Below are 27,109 nucleotides of genomic sequence, written 5' to 3' on the forward strand. Positions count from 1 at the left end.
TATTTTACAATATTATTATAGAATCTCAGTATACTATTGTGATAACCCGATAGGTCATCTTTAAATTTAATAATTATTTCTGTATTTTTAAACCTCAAATAGCACCATTCATCTTTTCTCGACTTGCGTGCGCAGTCCGTAAATTTTTCATAAAGTTTTTATATGAAAAATTAATTAAAATGTGAAATAGTGCTTCAAAACTCATTTGAGTTGACTTCGGTCAACGTTTTGAGCAAACAGACCCGGATCAGTATTTTGACAGTTCCGGTAGGTCCGTATAGTGATTTGGGACTTAGGCGTATGTCCGGAATTTAATTTGGAGGTTCCTAGCTTGAGATATCACCATTTGTTGAAAATTGGAAATTTGAAAGCTTATAGATTCCAAAGTTTGACCACAAATTGACTTCTATTGATCTCGATGTCGGAATCCAGTTCTAAAAATTTTCATAGGTCCGTTATGTAATTTATGACTTATGTGCAAATTTGAGGTCAATCAGACTTGATTTGATAGGTTTCGACATCAAATGTAGAAGTTGAAAATTCTTAAGTTCCTTAAGCTTGAATTGGGGTATGATTCATGGTTTTAGCATTGTTTGATGTGATTTGAGGTTTCGACTAAGTTCGTATAATGTTTTAGGACTTGTTGGTGTATTTGGTTGAGGTCTCCGGGGGCCTCAGGTGGATTCCGGATAGTTAACGGATCATAATTTGGACTTAAAGAAAATCTGAAATTTTGGCCTTCTCGTGTAATCGCACCTGCGAATGTTTTGACCGCAGGTGCGAGCTCGTAGAGGCGAGCCAGGCCTCGCAGAAGCGGACGGTCCGTAGAAGCGGAAGGTGCGTCGCAGAAGTGCAACCGCAGAAGCGACGCAATGGTCGCAGATACGGCCTACGCTAAGAGGGCTTTGGACCGCAGAAACGAGCCAACCATAGAAGCGACCTCCACCCTCGCATCTGCGAGACCGCAGATGCAGCCAAGTGCATCGCAGATGCGGAAACACTGACAGTGTTAAAAACAGAGGGGTTCCGAGATTTTTGTCATTTTTGACATTTCCAACACGGGTTGAGATGATTTTTGAGTGAGAATTCATGGGAAAACTTGAGGTAAGTCACTTGTGATCATTGTTAGTCAATAATATTGAATTATCATCGATTATTCCGACTAGATTACGTGTTTTTGAGGTGAAATTCAAGGATTTGGGCCTAGGGATTTGAAAATAAGATTTGGGGATTTGAAGGTCGAGTTGATGTCGGAATTTGGTAAAATTTTTATGGTTGGAATCGTGGTTGAACGAGCATTCATATTTTGTAACTTTTGTCGAGTTACGAGACGTGGGGCCCACGAGCAGTTTTTGAGTTAAATTTTGAATTTTAATTGGAAAATTTAGTATTTTCATATAGAATTGATTTCTATAATTCATGTTGAGTATATTGAATTGTTTGTGACTAGATTCGAGGCATTAAGACACCAATTCGCGAGGCAAAGGTTTATTGGAATGTTAAGTTGGTTGCAAATCGAGGTAAGTATCGTGGTTAACCTTGACTTGAGGGAGTAGGACTTATTTGTCTATTTGCTCTGTGATTTAATGTGCGGGTACAACGTATATGTGAGGTGAAGAGTACTTATGCGTTGTGGTTGAGTCAAAGCATGCAGGTGGAATTTGTTTATTGTGAATAATTGCCTATTTAATTAAGATATTCCTGCTCAAGATATTATTGTTTATTTGATCATTTTCATGAGATTATTGCTAGTTTAATTATTGTTGAATATTTTGGAAGGTGAAGTCGGTATTTTGGTATTAAATTGATTGATAAGTATATATCCCCGCATTTAAATATCCTTCCGAATTTATATTATTATTTTCATGGTAAGGAAGAGTGTAAAAGCATGAAGGGTGATGCCGTACCATTTATATTATTTATATTATCCTTGCCATGGTGAGAAAGAGTGTAAACGCACGAAGGGTGATGCCGTGCCATTTTCAAAGAGAGTTAAAGCACGAAGGGTGATGTCGTGCCAGAAGAGAGTTAAAGCACGAAGGGTGATGCCGTGCCAATTATTATTAATTATTTATCAATTTATGGGAAGAAAGAGAGCTAAAACACGAAGGGTGATGTCGTGCCATTTTCATATTATCAGCTGCTCATTTTATTGTTGATGAATTAATTAGTTGCTACGTGACACTTTTCCTACTGAAATTATTATATCATCCCCTTTGCATGTTCCCTCCCAAATTTATAATTGTTAATTATTGTGTTATTGTTGCTTCGTATTTGTATATGCTTGTACAAGTTGTTTATGTACGTGTCTTGTCATAGCCTCATCACTACCTCACCGAGGTTAGGCTCGACACTTACGGAGTACATCGGGTCGGTTGTAATCATACTACACTCTGCACTTCTTGTGCAGATTTTGGAGTTGGTCCCAGCGGCGTACCATAGACTTGCTCGAATTTAGCTACCTAGAGGAGACTTGAGGTATAAATGCACAACGTCCGCAGTTCTGAAGTCCCCTTCTATCTTATCTTAGCTGTGTATTATCTTTCAAACAACTTGAATTTTATTCAGACCTATATTTGTATTATTCTAGTAGCTCGTGCACTTGTGACACCAGATTCGAGGATGTATTTGGATGATTCGGTTGTTATGGTCTTCCACACTTTATTTTAGTAATTAACTTTCGTTTAATTTGATTTGCTTAAAAAAATTAGTTATGATTATTTTAACGTTGGCTTGCCTAGCGAGTGAAATGTTAGGCGCCATCATGGTCCTGAAGGTGGGAATTTCGGGTCGTGACATATTGGTATCAGAACACTAGGTTACTTAGGTCTCACAAGTCACGAGCAAGCTTAGTAGAGTTTGAAGGATTGGCACAGAGACATCTGTACTTATCTTCCAGAGGAACAATATCACTTCTTTCTTATTCAGTCGTGCGATTTTATTCTATTATCAATGATTGAACCATTCTATTCTTATTATCTCGCAGATGGCGAGAACACGAAATACATATACCAATGAACAGGGACCAGAGCCCCAGGTGGCATCTACGACTAGGGGAAGAGGCCGAGGCCGAGGTCATACTAGAGGCCGAGGTAGAGGCAGAGGTAGAGCTCAGTCTAGAGCACGAGCAGCAGCACCTGTTGTAGAACCTCAGTTGGATTTGGAAGCGGAGGTTCCAGCTCAAACTGTACTTGTTGGACCAGTTCAGGTCCCGGAAGGATTCATAGCTACTCCAGTGTTTCAGGACGCTCTAGTCCGTTTGGTGAGTCTTATGGAGGGAGTGGGCAAGAATGGTACATTTCCAGTGGCACCAGCCATCTCACATGCTGGGGGAGGAGCACAGACTCCCACTACTCCCGCTCCGGAGCAGATGGCTCCCCAGTATAAGGCTCCAGTAGCCCCGCCAATTGGGGTAGCTCAGCCAGTTGTTGCGGCACAGGCCGGTGATAGGCCCGCCATGTCTTTTGAGCCTTTATTGAGGTTGGACAAGTTTACTAAGCTCTTTCCAGTTCACTTTAGTGGTACACCTTCTGAGGACCCACAGGATTATCTTGACCGCTGCCATGAGGTGTTGTGGAATATGGGTATAGTCGAGACCAATGGGGTTGATTTTTCTGTATTTTAGATGACGGGTTCCGCCAAGAGGTGGTGGATAGATTATATGTTGACCAGACCAGCTTGGTTGCCTGCATTGACTTGGAAGTAGTTCTCACAGCTATTTCTAGAGAAGTTCCTCGCTATCATATTGAGAGAGGATTACCGCAGGCAATTTGAGTGTCTCCAGCAGGGCAGTATGACTGTTACTCAGTACAAGACCCGTTTTATGGATCTAGCCCGCCATGCTCTCCTTTACTTCTTAATGAGGGAGAGAGAGAGTGATGAGGTTTATTGATGGACTCACTCACCCTATCAGGCTTCAGATGTCCAAGGAGACCGTAAGTGAGATTCTCTTTCAGGAGGCTGCTAATGTTGCTAGGAGGATCGAGATGGTTCTTGCATAAGAGAGAGGGCATGGGTCTGATAAGAGGCCTCATCAGTTCAATGGGTTCAGTGGTGCCTCATCTGAAGGCAGGGGTAATTTTGGTAGAGGCTATCCTCCCAGGCATTTTCATTCAGCTCGCCAGGCATCCCACAATGCTTCAGGTGGTCTCGGCCCTCATATGCCTCATTCCGACCAGCTAGCTTATAGTGCACCACCAGCTCCTATTAGTGCACCTCCAATCCAGAGTCATCAGGGTGGTTATCCAGGTCGACATGGCCAGTTCCAGGGTCAGCAGTCACAACAGCCGAGGTTATACTTGTGGTGATCCGAGGCACATAGCAAGATTTTACCCCAGGTCTCAGGGCAGCATGCAACAACAGGGTTCTCGTGCTATGATTCCAGCACCAGCTGTTCCGCCACCCGCCCAGCCAGCTAGGGGAAGGGTTCAGGCAGCTAGAGGTGGAGGACAGGCCGTTAGAAGTGGAGGCCACCCAGTTAGAGGTCGTCCCAGGAACGCAGTTCAAAGTGGTGGGGCTCAGCCCCGATTTAATGTTTTTCCAGCTAGGCCTGAGGCCGAGTCATCTGATTCTGTGATCACAGGTATTTTTCCAGTTTGCCATAGAGATGCTTCAGTTCTATTTTATCCAGGATCTACTTATTCCTATGTGTCCTCCTACTGTGCTTCATATCTAGTTGTGCCTCGTAATTCTCTGAATGCTTCGGTGTGTGTGTCCACACCGGTGGGAGATTCTGTTATGGTGGATCATATCTATCGTTCGTGTGTGGTTACTATTAGGATTCTTGAGACTAGCATGGATCTTCTACTTCTTGGCATGGTAGATTTTGATTTCAGCTTGGGTATGGATTGGCTGTCACCTTATCATGTTATATTGGATTGTCACACCAAAGCGGTGACCTTAGCCATACCGGGGTTACCTCGAATAGAGTGAAAAGGGGCTCTTGGCCATTCCACCAGCAGGGTTATCTCTTATGTGAAGGCTCGACGTATGGTCGAGAAGGGTTGTCAAGCTTATTTGGCCCATATTCGCAATTCTAGTATGGATGTTCCTTCTATGGATTCAGTTCCAGTCGTCCTTGAATTTCCAGATGTATTTCCTGTAGACTTACCAGGGATGCCACCCGACAGAGATATTGACTTCTGTATTGATTTAGCTCTGGCACCCAGCCCATTTCTATTCCACCATACCGTATGGCCCCGCTGGAGCTGAAGGAATTGAAGGAGTAGTTACAAGACTTGCTTGATGAGGGATTCATTAGACCTAGCGTCTCGCCTTGGGGTGCACCAGTGTTATTTGTAAAGAAGAAAGATGGTTCAATGCGGATGTGTATAGATTATCGGCAGTTGAACAAGGCTACTATCAAGAACAAGTATCCGCTGCCAAGAATTGATGACTTATTGGATCAGCTTCAGGGTTCCAAGGTGTTTTCAAAGATTGATTTGAGATATGGTTACCATCAGTTGAAGATTAGGGAATCTGATGTCCCTAAGATAACTTTTCGGACTCGGTTTGGGCATTACTAATTCCCAGTGATGTCATTTGGGCTAACAAATGCCCCAGCAACATTCATGGATTTAATGAATCGGGTATTCAAACCCTATTTGGATTCTTTTGTGTTTGTATTCGTTGACGATATCTTGATATACTCCAGTAGTTGAGATGAGCATGAGTAGCACTTCAAATTGTACTTCAGACTTTGAAAAATAATCAGTTATATGCCAAATTTTTGAAATATGAATTTTGGTTAGACTCAGTTGCCTTTTTGGGGCATGTTGTATCGGTAGAAGGCATAAAAGTGGATCCTAAGAAGATTAAGGCAGTTCAGAATTGGCCTAGACCTACTTCAGCTACAGAGATCCGGAGTTTCCCGGGTTTGGTAGGTTATTATCGCCGGTTTGTGGAGGGGTTTTCATCCATAGCATCCCCACTGACCAAATTGATCCAGAAAGGTGCCCCGTTCAGATGGTCAGACGAGTGTGAGTTGAGCTTTCAGAAGCTCAAAACTGCTTTGACTACGGCACCAGTGTTGGTATTACCCACAGGTTCAGGATCTTATACAATGTATTGTGATACATCTCGCATTGGACTTGGTGCAGTATTGATGCAAGATGGTAGGGTGATTGCATATGCATCGCGGCAGTTGAAAGTTCACGAGAAGAATTATCATGTTCATGACTTAGAATTGACAGCCATTGTTCATGCGCTGAAAATTTGGAGGCATTACCTTTACGATGTCTCGTGTAAGGTATTTACTGATCATCGTAGCCTACAGTATCTGTTCAAACAAAAAGATCTCAATTTGAGGCAGAGAAGATGCTTGGAGCTGTTAAAAGACTATGATATCACCATTTTGTATCACCCCGGAAAGGCCAATGTGGTGACCGATGCATTGAGTAGAAAGACGGTGAGAATGGGCAGCCTTGCGTATATTTTGGTTGGTGAAAGGCCGTTAGATGCAGATGTTCAAACTTTGGCTAATCAGTTTGTGAGGTTAGAAGTTTCAGAGTCCAGCCGGATTCTAGCATGCACAGTCGCTCGGTCTTCCTTGTATGAACGTATTAGAGAGCGACAGTATGATGATCCTCATTTTCTTGTCCTTAAGGACACAGTGCGGCACGGTGGTGCCAAGCAGGTTGCTGTGGGAGCATATGGAGTTATGCGGATGCATGGTCGTATATGTGTTCCTAATGTGAATGGGCTTCGTGAATTAATTCTTGAGGAGGCCCAAAGTTCCTGATATTATATTCATCCGGGTGCCGCCAAAATGTATCAAGATTTGTGGCAACACTATTGGTGGAGGAGAATGAAGAAGGATATAGTTGCATATGTAGCTCGGTGTTTAAATTGTCAGCAAGTCAAGTACAAGCATCAGAGACCTGGTATTTGCTTCAGAAGTTAGAAATTCCTGAGTAGAAGTGGGAGTGTATCACTATGGATTTTGTTGTTGGGCTCCCACGGACTCAGAGAAAGTTTGACGCAATATGGGTCATTATGGACAGATTGACCAAGTCAGCACATTTCATTCCAGTAGCAATTACCTATTCTTCAGAGTGGTTAGCGGAGATTTATATCCGCGAGATTGTACGCCTTCATGGTGTGCCCATTTCTATCATTTCTGATTGAGGTACTCAGTTCACCTCGCACTTTTGCAGGGCTGTATAGTGTGAGTTAGGCACGCGGGTTGAGTTGAGTACAACATTTCATCCATAGACAGACGGACAGTCCGAGCGCACTATTCAGATATTGGAAGATATTCTTCGCGCTTGTGTTATAGACTTTGGAGGTTCTTGGGAATAGTTTTTTCCACTTGCAGAGTTTGCCTATAATAACAGCTACCAGTTGAGCATTCAGATGGCTCCATATGAAGCATTATACGGGAGGCGATGTCGTTCGCCCGTTGGCTGGTTTGAACCGGGAGAGGCTCGGTTGTTGGGTACCGATTTTGTACAGGATTCCTTGGAAAAGGTCAAGGTTATTCAAGATCGACTTCATACAGCTCAGTCTAGGCAAAAGAGTTATGCTGACCGTAAAGTTCGTGATATTGCATTCATGGTTGGAGAAAGAGTATTGCTCCAAGTTTCACCTATGAAGGGTGTAATGAGGTTCAAAAAGAAGGCCAAGTTAAGCCCTAGGTATATCGGACCCTTTGAAATTCTCGAAAGGGTGGGTGAAGTAGCCTACATGCTTGCACTACCACCTAGTTTATCAGCAGTTCATCCGGTGTTCCATGTGTCTATGATCCGGAAATATTATGGGCATCCGTCACATGTGTTAGATTTCAGCTCAGTCCAATTGGACAAGGATTTGACTTATGAGGAGAAACCGGTAAGTATTCTAGCCCGGCAGGTCCGACAGTTGAGGTCTAAGAGTTATCCTTCAGTTCGGGTGCAATGGAGAGGTCAGCTGGTTGAAGCATCTACATGGGAGTCCGAGTTGGATATGCAGAATAGATATCCACACCTTTTCACCACCTCAGGTAATTTTCTAATTCCGTTCGAGGACGAACGTTTGTTTTAGAGGTGGAGAATGTGATGGCTCGATAGGTCATCTTTAAATTTAATAATTATTTATGTATTTTTAAACCTCATATAGCACCATTCATCTTCCCTAGACTTGCGTGCGTAGTCCATAAATTTTCCAAAAAGTTTTTATGTGAAGAATTGATTAAAATGTGAAATAGTGCTTCAAAACTCATTTGAGTTGCATTCGGTCAACATTTTGAGCAAACAGACCCAGATCAGTGCTTTGACAGTTCCAGTAGGTCCGTATAGTGATTTCGGACTTGGACGCATACCCGAAATTTAATTTGGAGGTCCCTAGCTTGAGTTATCGCCATTTGTTGAAATTTAGAAGTTTGAAAGCTTATAGATTCCAAAGTTTGACCACAAATTGACTTCTATTTATATCGGGGTCAGAATCCAGTTCAAAAAAATTTCATAGGTCCGTTATGTCATTTATGACTTGTGTGCAAAATTTGAGGTCAATCGGACTTGATTTGATAGGTTTCGGCATCGAATGTAGAAGTTGAAAATTCTTAAGTTCCTTAAGCTTGAATTGGAGTATGATTCGTGGTTTTAGCTTTGTTTCATGTGATTTGAGGTTTCAACTAATTTCGTATGATGTTTTAGGACTTATTGGTGTATTTGGTTGAGGTCTCGGGGGCCTCACGTGGATTCCAGATGGTTAACAAATCAAAATTTGGACTTAAGAAAAATCTAAATTTTGGCCTTCTGGTGTAATCGCACCTGCAGATTTTTTGACCGCAGGTGCGAGCTCGCAGAAGCGAGCCAGGCCTCGCTGAAGCGAAAGGCGCGTCACAAAAATGCGACCGCAGAAGCGACGCAATGGTCGTAGATGCGGCCTGGGCTAAGGGGTCCTTGGACCGCAGAAACGGACGCTTCTTCGCAGAAGCGAGTCTGCAGAAGCGAGCCAACCGCAGAAGCGACCTCCACCCTCGCATCTGCGAGACCGCAGATGCGGCCAAGTGCATCGCAGATGCAGAAACACTGACAGTGTTAAAAACTGAGGGGTTCCGAGATTTTTTTCATTTTGGACATTTCCAACATGGGTTGAGGAGATGTTTGAGCGATAATTCACGGGAAAACTTGATGTAAGTCACTTGTGATCATTGTTAGTCAATAATATTGAATTATCATCGATTATTCCGACTAGATTACGTGTTTTTGAGGTGAAATTCGATGATTTGGGCCTAGGGATTTGAAAATAAGATTTGGGGATTTGAAGGTCGAGTTGATGTCAGAATTTGGTAAAATTTGTATGGTTGGACTCGTGGTTGAATGAGCGTTCATATTTTATAACTTTTGTCGGGTTATGAAATGTGGGCCCCACGGGCAATTTTTGAGTTAAATTTAGTATTTTCATATAAAATTGATTTCTATAATTTGTGTTGAGTATATTGAATTGTTTGTGACTAGATTCGAGACATTCGGACACCAATTCGCGAGGCAAAGGTTTATTGGAATCTTGAGTTGGTTGCAAATCGAGGTAAGTGTCGTGGTTAACCTTGACTTGAGGGAGTAGGACTTATTTGTCTATTTGCTACGTGGTTTAATGTGCGGGTACAACGTATATATGAGGTGACGAGTACTTATGCGTTGTGGTTGAGTCAAAGCATGCGGGTGGAGTTTGTTTATTGTGAATAATTGCCTATTTAATTAAGATATTCCTGCTTAAGTTATTATTGTTTATTTGATCATTTTCATGAGATTACTGCTAGTTTAATTATTGTTGAATATTTTGGAAGGTGAAGTTGGTATTTTGGTATTGAATTGTTTGATAAGTATATATCCCCCCATTTAAATACTCTTTCTAATTTATATTTTTATTTTCATGGTAAGGAAGAGTGTAAAAGCACGAAGGGTAATGTCGTGTCATTTATATTATTTATATTATCTTTGCCATGGTGAGAAAGGGTGTAAAAGCACGAAGGGTGATGTCGTGCCATTTTCAAAGAAAGTTAAAGCACGAAAGGTGATGTCGTGCCAGAAGAGATTTAAAGCACGAAGGGTGATGTCGTGCCAATTATTATTATTTATTTATCAATTTATGCGAAGAAAGAGAGCTAAAGCACGAAGGGTGATGTCGTGCCATTTTCATATTATCAGCTGCTCATTTTATTGTTAATGAATTAATTAGCTGCTACGTGACACTTCGCCTGCTGAAATTATTATATCATCCCCTTCGCATGTTCCTTCCCAAATTTATAATTGTTAATTATTGTGTTATTGTTGCTTCGTATTTGTATATTCTTGTACAGATTGTTTACGTACGTGTCTTGTCAAAGCCTCGTCACTATTTTGTCGAGGTTAGGCTCGACACTTACGGAGTACATGGGGTCGGTTGTACTCATACTACACTCTGCACTTCTTGTGCAAATTTTGGAGTTGGTCTCAGCGGTGTACCATAGACTTGCTCGGATTCAGCTACCTAGAGGAGACTTGAGGTATAACTGCACAGCGTCCGCAGTTCTGAAATCCCCTTCTATCTTATCTTAGCTGTGTATTATCTTTCAAACAGCTTTGTAACGACCCGACTGGTTGTTTTGAGCCTTTACGCTCCTTTCAACTATTTGAAGTATTGAATAACTTCCTATGAGGTATTATGACTTGTGTAAATTATCGGTTTTGGGTTTAATGTATTTCGGAGTTAGCTTGGAAGAATGAACTTTCATGTTGGAAGCTTAAGTTGAAATAGTTGACCAGATATTGACTTATGTTTAAACGACCTCGGATTTAAATTTTTATGATTCCAATAGCTCTGTATGGTTATTTTGGACTTAGGAGCGTGTCCGAAAAATTATTTGGAGGTTCGTAGTGGAATTAGGCTTGAAATGCCGAAAGTTGAATTTTTGGGAAGTTTGATCGGAGAGAAGAACGCGTTCGCGAAGGATGGACTGGGTGTGCATCGCGAAAGCGAGAGGTGTTACGCGTTCACGAAAAAGAGAGGAAGCAATTGAGGACCCCAGGCATTTGGTCTACGCGTTCGCGTAGGGGGTCTCGTTTGCGTAGTGAGGGGGAAATGAAGTATCGCGTTCGCGATTGGTTGAACGCGTTCACGTAGAAGGCATTGAGGCAAAGGCATTTTGTGAAGGAGGAATTTGGACGGGAACTATTTTGTGCTTCGCGAACGCGAGGCACTGACCGCGTTCGCGAAGAAGAAAAGCCTGGGCAGTGAGTTTAAGTTCAGAAAATGGGACTTTGTCCCATTTTTAGTTTTTGACGATTTGGAGCTCGGATTGAGGCGAATTTCCGGAGTTTTTCAAGGAAAACAATGGGGTAAGTGTTCTTAACTCAATATTGGTTAAATTACCCGAATCCATGGTTGTTTTTATCATTTAATTAGTGAATTAAGTTGGAAAAGTTTGAAAACCCTCTTGGTTTAAACTGAAGACTTGAGGGTCGAGTTGGGGTCGGATTTGGGTAAACTTAGTATGGTTAGACTCGTGATTTAATGGGCTTCCAGATTTTATAACTTTTGTCGGGTTCCGAGACGTGGGCCCCACGGGAGATTTTTTGGGTGAAATTTCGGATTTTGATGGAAAATTTGTATTTTCTTATGGAATTAATTCCTATCATTTTTATTGACTGAAATAAATTATTTTTGGCTAAATTCGAGGCGTTTGGAGGCCAATTCACGAGGCAAAGGCATAGCGGAGTAAAGAATTACACAGTTTGAGGTAAGTAACACTTCTAAACTTGGTTCTGAGGGTATGAATTCCCAAATTTGGTATGATATGAATTGTTTGGAAGTGACACACATGATAGGTGACGAACATGTAGACGTGCACCACAGAAAGTGTGTCTTGAATAAATCCTGTGAAGTAAAAAAATTAAAGAATCACGTTATTATCTGAACATGTGGTACGTGTTAGAAGAATTAAGCTGAGGCTAGTAATAAAGATCATATTTAGGCTATATGCCGATATTTTAGGACCCATAGGGTCGTGATGCTGTTGAATTAATTGTTCTAAAAATACATTTCACACCCAGTAATAATTGTCCATTGTGAGGATATTTATGGGATTGAGCTGCGCAATCCAGCAGGCCATTTGGCTTTATATATGTTATTATTAAATGGATCGGGGCTGCCCGCCTGCAGCAGGCCAGAATGACTTTATACATTATTATTGTTCTGGATCGGGGCTGCTCGCCTGCAGCAGGCCTTATTGGCTTTACTATTTTATGGTTCGGGGCTACCCGTCTGCAGCAGGCCTTATAGGCTTAGTTATTATAGGGATTGGGACTGCCCACCTACAGTAGGCCATATTGGCTTTGTATTACGCTTGGGCTGAAGGAGCCCCTCCGGAGTCTGTACACACCCCCAGTGAGCGTAGATGATCATCGATATTCGGGATGGACTTCCCAGGGCATGGACTTGCCTTACTTACTAGTTATATATATATATATATATATATATATATATATATATATATATATATATATATGGGATGGATTTTTCCAGGGCATGAACTTGCCTTACTTATTTGTATTGTAATGAGTTATCCGGACATGGATCTTGTCAGAATTATTTATATTTGGGGATAAATTATCCCAGGGCTGGGTTGGCCTTATACGGTACTGAGTGACTGACTGTCAGTCGATGTGTACTTATATACGGGTTGGAACACCCCTGGGCTGGATTGTCCATAAACAGTACCGAGTGATCGGATAATTTATGACCAGTATTTACATGAGATCTTTCTATTAAGATGCCATATGCCTCATATTATGTAGTATTGATCTATTTCATTTGTGCCGAGTTTAACTGTTGAACTTGAAAGCATGCCTACATTTCTGTACCATTATTTTTACTGGACTGTACCTGCGAAGCTCATCATTTCTTTCAGCCCAGAGGTTAGTCTTGTTACTTATTGAGTTAGTTGTACTCATACTACACTATGCACCTCGTGTGCAGATCCAGGTGTTCTCAGATACGACGACTGCTAGAATTCAGAGTTATTTCTGTTGGAGAGTATCAAGGTAGCTGCTTGACGACCGCAGACTTGATTCCCTTCCTGTTTAGTTATCGTGCTGTTCTATACTTCAGACAGTGATGTTAATCAGTCAGACATTGTATTCATTTAGATGCTCATGTACTCAGTGACACCGGGTTTTGGGAGTATTTTATTTGAAATTGTGAGATTTCTTCTGCTGAAATTAAAAAGATATGGTGTTTTATTGAGATTTTTGTCTTGCCTAGTATTGAGATAGGCGCCATCACGACGGGTGAGATTTTGGGTCGTGACAAGTTGGTATCAGAGCTTTAGGTGACATAGGTCTCACGAGTCATGAGCAAATTTAGTAGAGTCTTGTGGATCGGTACGGAGATGTCTGTACTTATCTTCGAGAGGCTGTCGAACCCTTAGGAAAATTTCACTTTCTTTTATTCTGTCGTGTGAATTTGTTGATTCTGGAAACTAAATTTCTGCTATTCTATTCTCTCACAGATGGTGAGGACACGTACTACCGGATCAGATGGTCAGCCACCAGTGCCACCAGTTAGGGCCGTGAGAGGCCGGGGCCGTGGTAGAGGCCGGGGCTGAGGTAGAGGTCGAGGTATAGCTCGTACCACAGTTGGATCAGCACCTGTAGTACCACCAGTTGCTCCAGCTCAGGAGCAGATTCCGAATATAGCTGAGCCGACAGGATCAGCTCAGGCACTAGCTATACCCATTGAGATTCCAGGCGTTCAGTAGACTTTGGCCCAGATATTGGCAGCTTGCACTGGTCTTGCTCAGGTGGTTTCGGCTCAAGCCGCACCTGCTGCTTCTCAGGCCGGGGGAGGTACTCATACCCCCGTTGCCTGTACTCCAGACCAGGTAGTACAAGGACTCCAGATACCGGAGGCACTACCAGCCCAGTCGGCTGCAGTTGTTCAGGCCCCGGTAGTTCTTGTTATGGCAGATGATGAGCAGAGGGGACTTTAGAGATTTGAAAGGCTTCGACCTCTACCATTTAGCGGTACTGAGTCAGAAGATGCTCAGGATTTTCTGGATAGGTGTCAACGGATGCTTTGGACAGCGGGTATTCTGGAGACCAGTGGGTCTCATTCACTACCTTTCAGTTTTCTGGGGCTGCACTCAGATGGTGGGAGAATTACGAGAGGCGTAGGCCTATTGGCGCAGCACCCCTTACTTGGCAGTAGTTCTCCGTGGTTGTTTTGGAGAAGTTCGTGCCTCAGTCCCACAGAGAGGAGCTGCGCAGATAGTTTGAGCAGCTTCGCCAGGGTGATATGTCTGTGTCACAATATAAGATGAGATTTTCTAAGTTGGCTCGTCACGCTATCTGGTTGGTTCCCACTGATAGGGAAAGGATTAGGAGGTTCATTGATGGCCTCACATATCAGCTGCAGTTACTTATGACTAGGGAGAGAGTATCTGGTGCTACTTTTGATGAGGTTGTGGACATTGCTCGGCAGATACAGATGGTTCATAGCCAGGAACATGGAGAGAGAGAGAGGCTAAGAGGCCTCGTGGTCCAAGTGATTACAGCGGTGTTCCTTCAGGGGGTAAATTTTACCGCGGTATGGTTCGTTCTTGCACACACGCTCAGACGAGTCATTCAGTTCACAGTGGTGCATCATCTAACCATGGTTCATATAGTTCTCCTCAGAGTCAGTCATCTCTCAGTGCACTTCCAGCCCCGAGTACGCTCCATATACTATCAGTTCAAGGATCATATGTACCAGGTCCTTCTGGTAATTATTCTGGTTCTCGAGGTCCGCCTCAGGACTCGCCACCATTCTTTGAGATGGAGTGCTATGAGTGTGGAGAGCTGGGCCATGTGAGTAAATATTGTCCCCGCCGTACGCGAGGTACAGTTCAACAGAGGAGTCAGGCTACTACTTCTCTACCAGTTGCTCCACCACCCGATCCGCCAGCTCAGGGTGGAGCTCAGTCAGCTAGGGTTCGCCCAAGAGGGGGAGGCCGATCAGATGGCAGTCAGGGCTGATTCTACGCTTTTCCTGCTAGGCCAGATGTTGTTGCTTCAGATGCAATGATCACAGGTATTGTCTCAGTGTGCCACAGGGAGGCATCTATATTATTTGACCCTGGTTTCATCATATTTTGTTCATTTCTGGATATGCCATGTGAGTAGTTAGTTCACCTGTTCATGTATCTACGCCGAGGGGCGATACTATAATTGTATACCGGGTGTATCGGTCGTGTGCGGGAATTATTGGGGGACTAGACCTGAGTTGGCCTTTTATTGCTTAGCATGGTCAATTTAGATATTAACTGGGTATGGTGAGATATCAGATGTTTTGTTATATGGCCTTGGGCCAAGTGGGGAAGTCTGCTATCTACGATTTAATTGCACGATTAGGTGTGGTATTGGTTTTGGTCCGAGGCATACTTGTTGATTAGTTATGACTTGCAAAGGATGAGATCGAGGATGACTCGAGTAAAGTATAAAAATTATGGAATGAGTAGGTTGTTATTTTGAAGGGTGTAGTGCACACGAAGTATGAAATTGATTGGTCGTGTTAAGGTAGGGTTACTTATTTGAGTGTTGATTGTGTTAAAGGAGTACATGTCCTTTGGCTTGTTCGGGAGGTACAATTTAGATTTGAGCATAGCGGTGTGTTTGATGAATTTGGAGGCTGGGAGTCCTCAGAAGTATACTATTTCAGGTTGCGACCTGTTTGAGGTGAGTATTTTGTTTTTACTCAGTGGAGGCACTAGTTGCGTTAATTATTTGTGATAGCTACGCACTATAAGTGTGCATATATATGAGGTTTGAGCCAATGTGTGGGCATCAGGGCAAGTACTCATACTCGAAAGAATGCTTAGGCTATGATATGCCTAGAGTTGACTGTTAAGCATAAAATTATAATGTTTCTCGTGTTCGTATCTTTGTTGAGAACTATCTGGGCTATATTTGACGTTTCAAAGAGGTTAATTCCCCTAAATAAATAAGGTAGTTACTATTTTTGTGTTAACTTGCCAATTTGAAGTGTGACACCAGACTTTGCACATGCTTACGCTATGGCGTGTTATTTATACCAGTCGAGGAGAATGTGAATCTTATTTCGTTTATCACGTACATGTGTACTTATTTGATTGCTCCTCTATGATATGCTTAGATTGGAGGCCTGTGACCATGCCTGGCAGATTACGTTATTGGCACGTGAGTTGTCCGTGCGAGTGATGTTAATGTGAGCTCTAAAAGAGCTGGTTACTGTTATTAAACTTCTGTGTATCGGTTGTACAATATATAATGAGATTATAGCATTACAGTTGTGGTGGTGCTTGTTAAACTTATAATACGAATCTCTACTTTGAGACATTTCCCATTTTTGGGTACAAAGTTGCGCAATTGTGGATTGAGTTGTATTGGTGTGGCATGTCAATAAGATAGTTGTGTTTAATAATATAAGGTCATTGGACCTAGAATGGATACTATCATATTGGATTCCGGTAAATTAGGAGGATAATATTGAAGGTCGGCATAGAAAGTGACTTTATCTGGGACTATAGTAATGGATGGATACAGCTTGTTCATACTTATACAGTGTATAGATGTGAGATTCGGGTATTGAAAAGAATTTTGGATGTTAGAAATTTGGCTCCATGGTTTTTGGGCTAAGGTTAAATTAATGGTTTTCAGTTATGTTGTGTGGTCAGGCCTATATAGAATAGGGTGACATGAGATCACCCCCGGGTACGTGCGTGGTAAGATGGAATAGTAATGTGGTGCCTTAGAAACAACTCCTGGCACGTCCGAGGATGAACGTATGTTTAAGTGGGGGAGATTGTAATGACCCGACCGGTCATTTTGAGCCTTTACGCTCCTTTCAACTATTTGAAGTATTGAATAACTTCCTACGAGGTATTATGACTTGTGTAAATTATCGGTTTTGGTTTTAAGGTATTTTGGAGTTAGCTTGGAAGAATGAACTTTCATGTTGGAAGCTTAAGTTGAAATAGTTGACCGGATATTGACTTATGTGTAAACAACCTCGGATTTGAATTTTTATGATTCCAATAGCTCTGTATGGTGATTTTGGACTTAGGAGCGTGTCCAAAAAATTATTTGGAGGTCCGTAGTGGAATTAGGCTTGAAATGCCGAAAGTTGAATTTTTGGGAAGTTTGACCGGGGTTGACTTTTTGATATCGAGGTCGGAATCCGATTCTAAAAATTTGAATACCTCTGTTAGGTCATTTATGACTTGTGTGCAAAATTTGAGGTTAATCGGACGTGATTTGATAGGTCCCGGAGTCGTTTGTAGAAATTAGAAAATTCAAAGTTCATTAGGCTTGAATTGGGGTGTAATTCATGGTTTTAGCGTTGTTTTAGGTGATTTGAGGGTTCGACTAAGTTCGTATGATGTTTTAAGACTTGTTGGTATAATTGTTTGAGGTCCCGAGGGGCTCGGGTGAGTTTTGGATGGTTAACGGGTTGGATTATGGACTTGGAACTCAGCTGGAATTTTTCTGATGCACCATCTGGTTTCCTTCATCGCGTTCGCGAGTGGAGCCTCGCGTTCGCGAAGAGGAACTGAGAGGCTGGCAGTATTTGCTCTTCGCGTTCGCGAAGAGAAGAACGCATTCGTGAAGGGTAGACTGGGTGTGCATCGCGAACGCGAGAGGTGTTACGCGTTCGCGAATAAGAGAGGAAGCAGCTGAGGACCCCATGCATTTGGTCTACGCATTCGCGTAGGGTGTGTCGCGTTCGCGTAGTGAGGGGGAAACGAAGTATTGCGTTCGCGATTGGTTGAACACGTTTGTGTAGAAGGCATTGAGGAAGAGGCATTTTGTGCTTCGCGAACGCGAGGGTGATGTCGCATTCGCGAAGGAGGAATTTGGACCGGAACTATTTTGTGCTTCGCGAACGCGAGGCACTGACCGCGTTCGCGAAGAAGAAAAGCCTGGGCAGTGAGTTTAAGTTAAGAAAATGGGACTTCGTCCCATTTTCAGTTTTTGACGATTTGGAGCTCGGATTGAGGCATTTTTTGGGAGTGTTTCAAGGAAACAACGAGGTAAGTGTTCTTAACTCAATATTGGTTAAATTACCCGAATCCATGGTTGTTTTTATCATTTAATTGGTGAATTAAGTTGAAAAAGTTTGAAAACCCTCTTGGTTTAAATTGAAGATTTGAGGGTCGAGTTGGGGTCGGATTTTGGTAAACTTAGTATGGTTAGACTCGTGGTTGAATGTGCTTCCAGATTTTGTAACTTTTGTCGGGTTCCGAGATGTGGGCCCACGGGCGAATTTTGGGTGAAATTTCGGATTTTGATGGAAAATTTGTATTTTCTTATGGAATTAATTCCTATCATTTTTATTGACTGAAATGAATTATTTGTGGCTAGATTCGAGGCATTTGGAGGCCAATTCACGAGGCAAAGGCATAGCGGAGTAAAGAATTACACGGTTTGAGGTAAGTAACACTTCTAAACTTGGTTCTGAGGGTATGAATCCCCGAATTTGGTATGATATGAATTGTTTGGAGGTGACACACACGATAGGTGACGAACATGTTGACGTGTACCACAGAAAATGTGTCTTGAATAAATCCTGTGAAGTAAAAAAATTAAAGAATCATGTTATTATCTGAACATGTGGCACGTGTTAGAAGAATTAAGCTGAGGCTAGTGAGAAAGATCATGTTTAGGCTATGTGCCGATATTTTAGCACCCATGGGGTCGTGATGCTGTTGAATTAATTGTTCTAAAAATACATTTCACACCCAGTAATAATTGTCCATTGTGAGGATATTTATGGGATTGAGCTGCGCAATACAGCAGGCCATTTGGCTTTATATATGTTATTATTAAATGGATCGGGGCTGCCCGCCTGCAGCAGGCCAGAATGACTTTATACATTATTATTGTTCTGGATCGGGGCTGCCCGCCTGCAGCAGGCCTTATTGGCTTTACTATTTTATGGATCGGAGCTGCCCGCCTGCAGCAGGCCTTATAGTCTTTGATATTATACGGATTGGGACTGCCCGCCTGCAGTAGGCCATATTGGCTTTATATTATGCTTGGGCTGAAGAAGCACCTCCGGAGTCTGTACACACCCCCAGTGAGCGTAGATGATCATCGGTATTCGGGATGGACTTCCCAGGGCATGGACTTGCCTTACTTACTGCTTATTTATATATTTGGGATGGATTTTCCCAGGGCATGGACTTGAGTGATGACCCAAAATGTCATCTTTAAATTTAATAATTAATTTTGAGTTCTAAGACCTCAAAAAACACGATTTGTCATTCCTCGACTTGCGTGCGCAGTCTGTAAAATTTTTCGGGAAGTTTTTATGTGAAAATAGATTAAAATGTGAATTTGAGCTTTAAAACTCAACTAAGTTGACTTTGGTCAACATTTTGAGCAAATGGACTCGGATCAGTGTTTTGACAGTTCCGGTAGGTCTGCATCGTGATTTGGGACTTGGGCATATGCCCGAAATTAAATTCCGAGTTCCCTGGTCCGAGATACGGAATTTTGATTTAAAATAAATTAAAAGTTTAAGTTCAAAAAGTGATCGGATGTCTAATTATGTGCAAACGACCCCGGAATAGAGTTTTGATGATTCCAATAGCTCCGTATGGTGATTTTGGACTTAGGAACGTGATCGGAATTTTATTTGGAAGTCTGTAGTGAAATTAGGCTTGAAATGGCTAAAATAGGAATTTAAAGTTTGGAAGTTTGACCGGGAGTTATCTTTTTGATATCGGGGTCGGAATCCAGTTCTAAAAATTTTCACAGCTCTGTTATGTCATTTATGACTTGGGTGTAAAATTTGAGGTCAATCGGACTTGATTTGATAGGTTTCGACATCGAATGTAGAAGTTAGATATTCTAAGTTTCATTAAGCTTGAATTGGAGCATGATTCGTGATTTTAGCGTTGTTTGATGTGATTTGAGGTTTCAAATAAGTTCGTATGATATTTTAGGACTTGTTGGTGTATTGGGTTGAGGTCCCGAGGGCCTCGGCTGAGTTTCAGATAGTTAACGGATCAAAAGTGGGACTTAGCTGTTGCAATTTGTCTGCTGGAAATGCTGTCAAAATCGGGTTGCTTGACAAAATCGGACTCCCTGTCAAAATCGGACTCCCTGACAAAATCGAGCTCCCTGACAAATCGAGCTCCCTGACAAAATCGAGCTCCCTGGCAAATCGAGCTCCCTGATAAATCGAGCTCCCTGACAAATCGGACTCTGTGACAAATCGAGCTCCCTGACAAATCTGTAAGTTATAAAACAGGGGACTTCGTCCCGTTTGCCTTTTTGATGAATTGGAGCTTGAGGAGAGGCGATTTTGATATATTTTCAAGGAAAAATACTTGGGTAAGTGATTCTAACTCGGATTTGGTCAATATACACGAATACATCATTGTTTTCACCATTTAATTAGTGTTTTGAGATAGAAATTTGGAAAAATTTTAGAAATCTCATAGAAATGAATTTTTGAGATTTCGGTGTTGATCCGGAGTCGGATTTGAGTAAAACTGGTATGGTTGGGCTCGTAATTGAATGGGTTGTCAGATTTCGTAAGTTTCGCCGGATTCCGAGACGTGGGCCCCACGGACAATTTTTGAGCTAATTTCGGATTTTATTGAAAAGTGTAATATTTTCTTATGAAATTGATTCCTATAAATTTCGTTCACTGTATCGAATTAATTATGACTAGATACGAGTCGATCGGAGTCGGAAAATCGAGGAAAAAGCATAATACTTGGTTAAATTGGAGCAAGTAGAGGTAAGTGACTTGTCTAACCTTATGTGGGGAAAATTTCCCCTAGGATTGGTATTGATGTGATTATTGAAATATGTTGAAAGTCGTGTGAACGAGGTGACGAGTGTGTACACGGGCTAAATATGAAGGATTATATTTTTAAATTGTGTAGATCATTGTTGCGCATTTATTAAAATATTCTATCGTGTTATATTCTTCATCATTGATTAAATATTTATATTTTAAATTTGTTTGACCTTCTCCTACTAATTGTTTTACCTGTTAGTTGAAACTTGGTTTCTTTTATTTTGTGCATTATTTGAAGGTTGATTTTCTTTAAATTAAATATTATTAATATGAAGTATTTGACATTTTTAAAGTTGATATTGAAGCAACGTATTAAAGATTTTTAAATATTATTTTCCTGAATTATTTATTCCTGAATATTTTTGTAAGATTTTCGTACTCATTGTGATGGAGCCGTAAGCTTTTTATTGTGGAAAAATATTATTAATGATTTATTTTGGCATGAGCCATGAGCTCTTTATTGTGGAAAAATATTGTTGTTGAATTATTTTGGCAAGTTAAATTATTTGAGTACTTGAGGTGCAAATTGTGATATATTGTGACATTGATACGCATGCGGTGGTATAAGGTCTGGGTATTAAAACGCATGAGGTGAGATAAGGGTGGTTTGATACGCGTGGCTAGTAGGGAAAACTACTAGAAGTCATGCAGTGTGATAAGGATGGCTAAAACGCGGGATGCTATTTCAGGAAAAATATTTTCTTTAAAATAAATTGTGAAGGCTCCCGCGGTGAGATAAGGAAATGAGATATTGTGAGTTTAATTATTATTTGGGACTTACGAGGCGGTACCTCGGGACTGCCCTTGTTGATATTGATTGATAGCCGCAGTCGCCTTTGATTATTTGTTGTGACTTTTCTTGAAGTTGAAAGGAAATTTTGTTTTGTTTCCACGAGATGTTATTTGCCATTATTTTGTGTAATTAAACGGTAACATGCTACTTGACTCATTTTCATTGTCATTTTATTTTATTATATTGTTAAACATTTTACCATGCCAATTATTATTTTCCAGTAGGGCCTGACCTGACCTCGTCACTACTCTATCGAGGTTAGACTTGGCACTTACTGGGTACCGTTGTGGTGTACTCATACTACACTTCTGCACATCTTTTTGTGCAGATCCAGGTACATCTTACCAGCCTAGACGTCAGTGAGTTACCTGCGCACGGAGACTTCGAGGTATATCTGCCAGCATCCGCAGACTCCGCAGTCCCCTTCTATTATTTTTATGTTGCTTCCTTATTTTACTTTAGACCTTGATGTATAGAGACATTGAGAATAAATTTTTAGAAGCTTGTGACTTATTTCTACCGGGTTTTGGGAGTTGAAATTGTTCGAATTCTAGTTTATTTATTTCAGTTATTTATTATTATTCCGCATTGATAGGCTTACCTAGTCTTAGAGACTAGGTGTCATCACGACATCCTACGGAGGGAATTTGGGATCGTGACAAGTTGGTATCAGAGCTCTAGGTTCATAGGTGTTATGAGTCACAAGCAGGTTTAGTAGAGTCTTGCGGATCGGTACGGAGATGCATGTACTTATCTTCGAGAGGCTATGGAACTGTTGGGAAATATTCACTTCTTTGATTCCTTATCGCGTGGCATTGATTTAGCTTGAAACATATATCTTATATTCCTTTGTATCCACTCGTGTATGACATTGCGCACTCGGTATCAATTGTGCGTCGACGGTTCGTGATGCCGCAGATGGATTAGGAAGGAGCCAGAGATGCTCAAACATTGCCTCAACGTGTGGTTTGACTTAAGATACGGGCGTATTGAGAGATCACCTAGTGAATCAAGTAGGGGGTGCAATGGACGTTGGCGTCTGGTTGATTTATACGAGCTGTGAAGGTTATTATTGTGGATCATCGGACGGTGTGACCTATTACTTCGCGCTGAGTGGGGGGAGTCCACTATCAATGGGTGGATTGCGGGGTTATGTGTCAGTTTTGGCCTGAAATGTATATATGTGGTCGTGAAAATTTCCCTAAAATTTACACATGTTTAAGGCCTGAGATTTTGTAGAGGATAAGGTCGGGACTTGCGGTATGTCCGCCTCCTTAATAATCATATACTTCAGTACCAAAGGACTTATAGAAACAACTCTAAATTTACAGAAGGTCTACTCAGCGTGGACGGCACAGTTGCGGATTTTGGGGTACTTCGGAGGAAGTACAGTTATTGACGAGATTCTGGACTATGTGGTTCATGCCAAGATTTGTCTGTATGGAGCTCTACTTTTGTGATCGTTGTGTATAAATAGGGGTAAGGGTTACCCCAAAGAAGAATCGAAGAGTATGTTAAGAAATGGGTCAGCTCAAAACTGTTTAGTCAACATAACAAAAGAAGAAATTTGCCTTGGGAGAGATAATTCTCCACCGGTGTTCGTGGCAAGCCTATGAAGAGGGCAGACCAGCCAATGCAACACCACCCACTTGGCTCACTTCTCATAAATGCTTTTGAAAGAGTTTGTTTCCTGGACTCTCCGTAACGCGTGGCGCATAGGGTATTAACGGTTGCGTCAGGTCACCATTGACGGTGTCAGAATATGCCATTAAGTTCAATAAGTTAGCCTGTCATACTCCTACTTTTCTTCCTACAACTAGAGGGTGAGTTCACAGACTCAATAAAGGACAAAATTATGATCGTAAAATTTTGTACGACTCGGGAGCTACAAGTTGATACTTCATTTCTGCTAGTTGTACAAATTGCCAAGATACTAGAACGTGTTCGGGGTGAGGAAAAAAACTAAGGAGACCAAGACATCTCGAGGTTCTGGGAGATTCAGTGGATTCTACTCTGCAAGTATAAATCATTATGGCGTGGCTCGGGCAGTCGGCCAGCCCCAGTCCACATATCGGATTACTCGGGGTGCTCCAGTAAATTCTTTTAATGCACCACCGATATGAGTTTCCTACAATGGTTATTCCAGTTATGTGGCACAGACTCAATATGAGCAGCCAAACTCGCAAAGGGGTTGTTATGAATACGGTGATACCAGGCACATCATGAGAAAATTGTCCCAAACTTGGGAGAGACATATTTTATCAAAGCACTCAGGCTACGTGCCCCATTGCAGTTACTACACCACCCACACGACTAGTTAGGGGTGGAGGACAGGCGGGTAGAAGGTGTCCTAGAGGTGGAGACCCAGCCGTTGATATATTTTTATGGTATGGTGGAGGTCGCTACATTAGTTGGTGTCGTTACAGATATGACCTTGATATAATATAAAGGAATGATTTTCTTAACTTGATTCGGTTCTCAGTATCGAAACGAGTCCTCCTATGGTGCTCCACCTATGAGTGAGCTTCGTAATTCTATAATCTAATTATGTGTTTACTCATGTTGGGAGATTCTATGGAGATAACTACGTCTATCATTCCATGTTGGTCACTAATAAGAGCTGTGAGGATAAAGGTGGCTTTATGTTACTCATTTCGGTAAGTTTTGATGTAAATTCTGAATAATTAATTGCAAATTGTGAATTATATGCCCTACCGGTGTGGGGTTCATTATGTGTTGTGATTTTGTTTAACGGAAATTATTTAGAATAAGCAAATGGAAAGTTTTGATTTGCACGATGTGCATATTACTTGTGATTTAGAACTGAGGACGAGATCCTCGCATTTTAAAATAAACTGATATGTTTAAACCGGGCTACGAGCTGCGATGAAAGTTATATAAGGACGAGATCCTTGTGAGCAAAAATCTTGTGTTTAAGTTCTCCCTTGTGAGATCCAATTTTTAATATAGTACTAATAGGGAGTCATGCCTGTTAGGCTTATTTGAAAATTCTTATATGAAATTCTTTGTGCATACTTGCCAAATTTGTGTTGTAATTATTGAGTTTTAACCTACGATATAGGTTCCCGCCCAGGTGACGTTAAATGTGACTCATTAATTCGGGTAATTAATTATAAGGTTTTCATGCCTCGTGTCTCGTTATCAGTATTGTGAAGGTTTGAAACAAGATTTTTGTTAACATGAAGTTAATTGACGATTCTGTAATTGATTATGAACAACTATTATGACCAAATTGACCTAGAAGGGTGCTCCATTCAGATGGACCGAGGAATGTGAGGAAAGCTTCCAAAATTTCAAGACAGCTTTGACTACAGCCCCAGTATTGGTATTACCTACAGGTTCATGGGCTTATACTGTGTATTGTGATGCATTGCGTATTGGTCTCAGTGCAGTGTTGATGTAAGACGGTAGGGTGATTGCCTACGCGTCCAGATAGTTAAAGGTGCATGAGAAGAATTATCTTGTACACGACCTTGAGTTAGCAGCTATTGTTCATGCCTTAAAGATTTGGCGGCATTATTTGTACGGTGTCCATTGCGAGGTCTACACCGATCACCGAAGTCTACAGCATCTGTTTAAACAAAATGATCTTAATTTGCGGCAGCGAAGGTGGTTGGATTTGCTTAAGGATTATGATATCACCATTCTCTATCATCCTGGAAAGGCCAATGTAGTGGCCGATGCCTTAAGTCGTAAGGCAGAGAGTTTGGGCAACTTAGCATATTTACCGGTAGCAGAGAGGCCTTTAACCTTAGATGTTCAGGCCTTGGCCAACCAGTTTGTTAGACTGGATGTTTCTTAGCCGAGCCGAGTTTTGGCTTGTGTGGTTTCTCAGTCTTCTCTTTATGATCGTATCAGAGAGCGTCAGTATGATGACCCCCATCTGCTTGTCCTTAAGGACACAATTCAGCACGGTGATGCCAAGGAAGTCGCAATTGGAGATGATAGTGTATTATGGAGGCAGGGCAGTCTATGTGTGCCTAATGTAGATGGTTTGCATGAATTGATTCTCCAGGAGGCTCACAGTTTGCAGTACTCCATTCATCTGGGTGCTGCAAAGATGTATCAGGACTTGAGACAGCACTATTGGTGGAGGCGGATGAAGAAAGACATAGTGGAGTATGTAGCTCGTTGCCTAAATTGTTAACAGGTGAAGTATGAGCATTAACAACCGGGTGGATTGCTTCAGAATTTGGAAATTCCAGAAAGGATATGGGAGCGGATCACTATGGATTTCGTTGTTGAGCTTCCACGGATTCAGAGGAAGTTCGATGCAGTTTGGGTGATTGTGAATAGATTGACCAAGTCAGCTCATTTCATTCCTGTGATGACTACCTACTCTTCCGAGCAGTTGGCTCGAATCTATATTCGCGAGATTGTCAGACTTCGCAGTGTACCGGTATCTATCATCTCAGACCGGGGTACGCAGTTTACATCACGGTTCTAGAGGGCAGTACAGCGTGAGTTGGGTACTCGGGTAGAGTTGAGTACAATATTTCACCCTCAGACGTACGGGTAGTCTGAACGCACTATTCAGATACTGGAAGATATGCTTCGTGCGTGTGTGATAGATTTTGGGGGTCCTTGGGATCAGTTCTTACCACTTGCGGAGTTTTCTTACAACAACAGTTACCAGTGAAACACTCAGATGGCTCCGTATGAGGCCTTGTATGGTAGGCGGTGCCGGCCTCCAGTGGGTTGGTTCAAATCGGGCGAGGCTAGACTATTGGGTACAGACTTAGTTCAGGATGCCTTGGAAAAGGTTAAGTTTATTCAGGATTGACTTCGTACAGCCCAACCTAGATAGAAAAGTTATACGGATCGGAAGGTTCGTGATATTGCATTCATGGTTGGTGAGCGGGTATTGCTCCGGGTTTCGCCTATGAAGGGTGTGATGAGGTTCGAGGAAAAGGGCAAGTTGAGCCCTAGGTATATTGTTCTTTTTGAGATTCTTGAGAGAGTTGGATAGGTGGCTTACAAACTTGCACTACCACCTAGTCTCTCTGCGGTTCATCCGGTATTCCATGTTTCCATACTTCGGAAATATCACGGCGATCCGTATCATGTGTTAGACTTTAGTTCGGTTCAGTTGGACAAGGATCTATCTTATGTTGAGGAACCAGTGGCTATTTTAGATAGGCAGGTTCGAAAGTTGAGGTCAAAGAACATTGCTTCCGTGAAGGTTCAGTGGAGGGGTCATACGATAGAGGAGGCCACTTGGGAAACCGAACATGATATGCGCAGCTGTTATCCACACTTATTCACCAGCTTAGGTACTTTTTCTAACTCCATTCGAGGACGAACGTTTGTTTTAGAGGTGGAGAATGTGATGACCCAAAATGTTATCTTTAAATTTAATAATTAATTTTGAGTTCTAAAACCTCGAAAAGCACTATTTTATCATTCCTCGACTTGCGTGTACAGTCCGTAAAATATTTCGGGAAGTTTTTGTGTGAAAAATAGATTAAAATGTGAATTTGAGCTTTAAAACTCAACTTAGTTGACTTT

At 41.8% G+C, this 27,109-nt stretch overlaps 1 protein-coding gene across 1 annotated transcript; it reads left to right on the forward strand.

Annotated features, from left to right (window-relative positions):
• The first annotated feature begins 6,412 nt into the window (after positions 1 to 6,412).
• Positions 6,413 to 6,739, forward strand: LOC138906322 (uncharacterized). Its single transcript, XM_070194857.1, has one exon. It carries the CDS (start codon positions 6,413 to 6,415, stop codon positions 6,737 to 6,739), a length of 327 nt encoding a protein of 108 aa, XP_070050958.1.
• Positions 6,740 to 27,109: the final 20,370 nt, after the last annotated feature.

This window comes from Nicotiana tomentosiformis, chromosome 2, assembly GCF_000390325.3.
Source record: "Nicotiana tomentosiformis chromosome 2, ASM39032v3, whole genome shotgun sequence".
Classification (NCBI taxonomy): Eukaryota; Viridiplantae; Streptophyta; class Magnoliopsida; order Solanales; family Solanaceae; genus Nicotiana; species Nicotiana tomentosiformis.

Excerpts from the sequence above, each read along its gene's own strand:
- LOC138906322 (XM_070194857.1), top strand. The coding sequence starts at position 6,413 with ATGGGCAGCCTTGCGTATATTTTGGTTGGTGAAAGGCCGTTAGATGCA.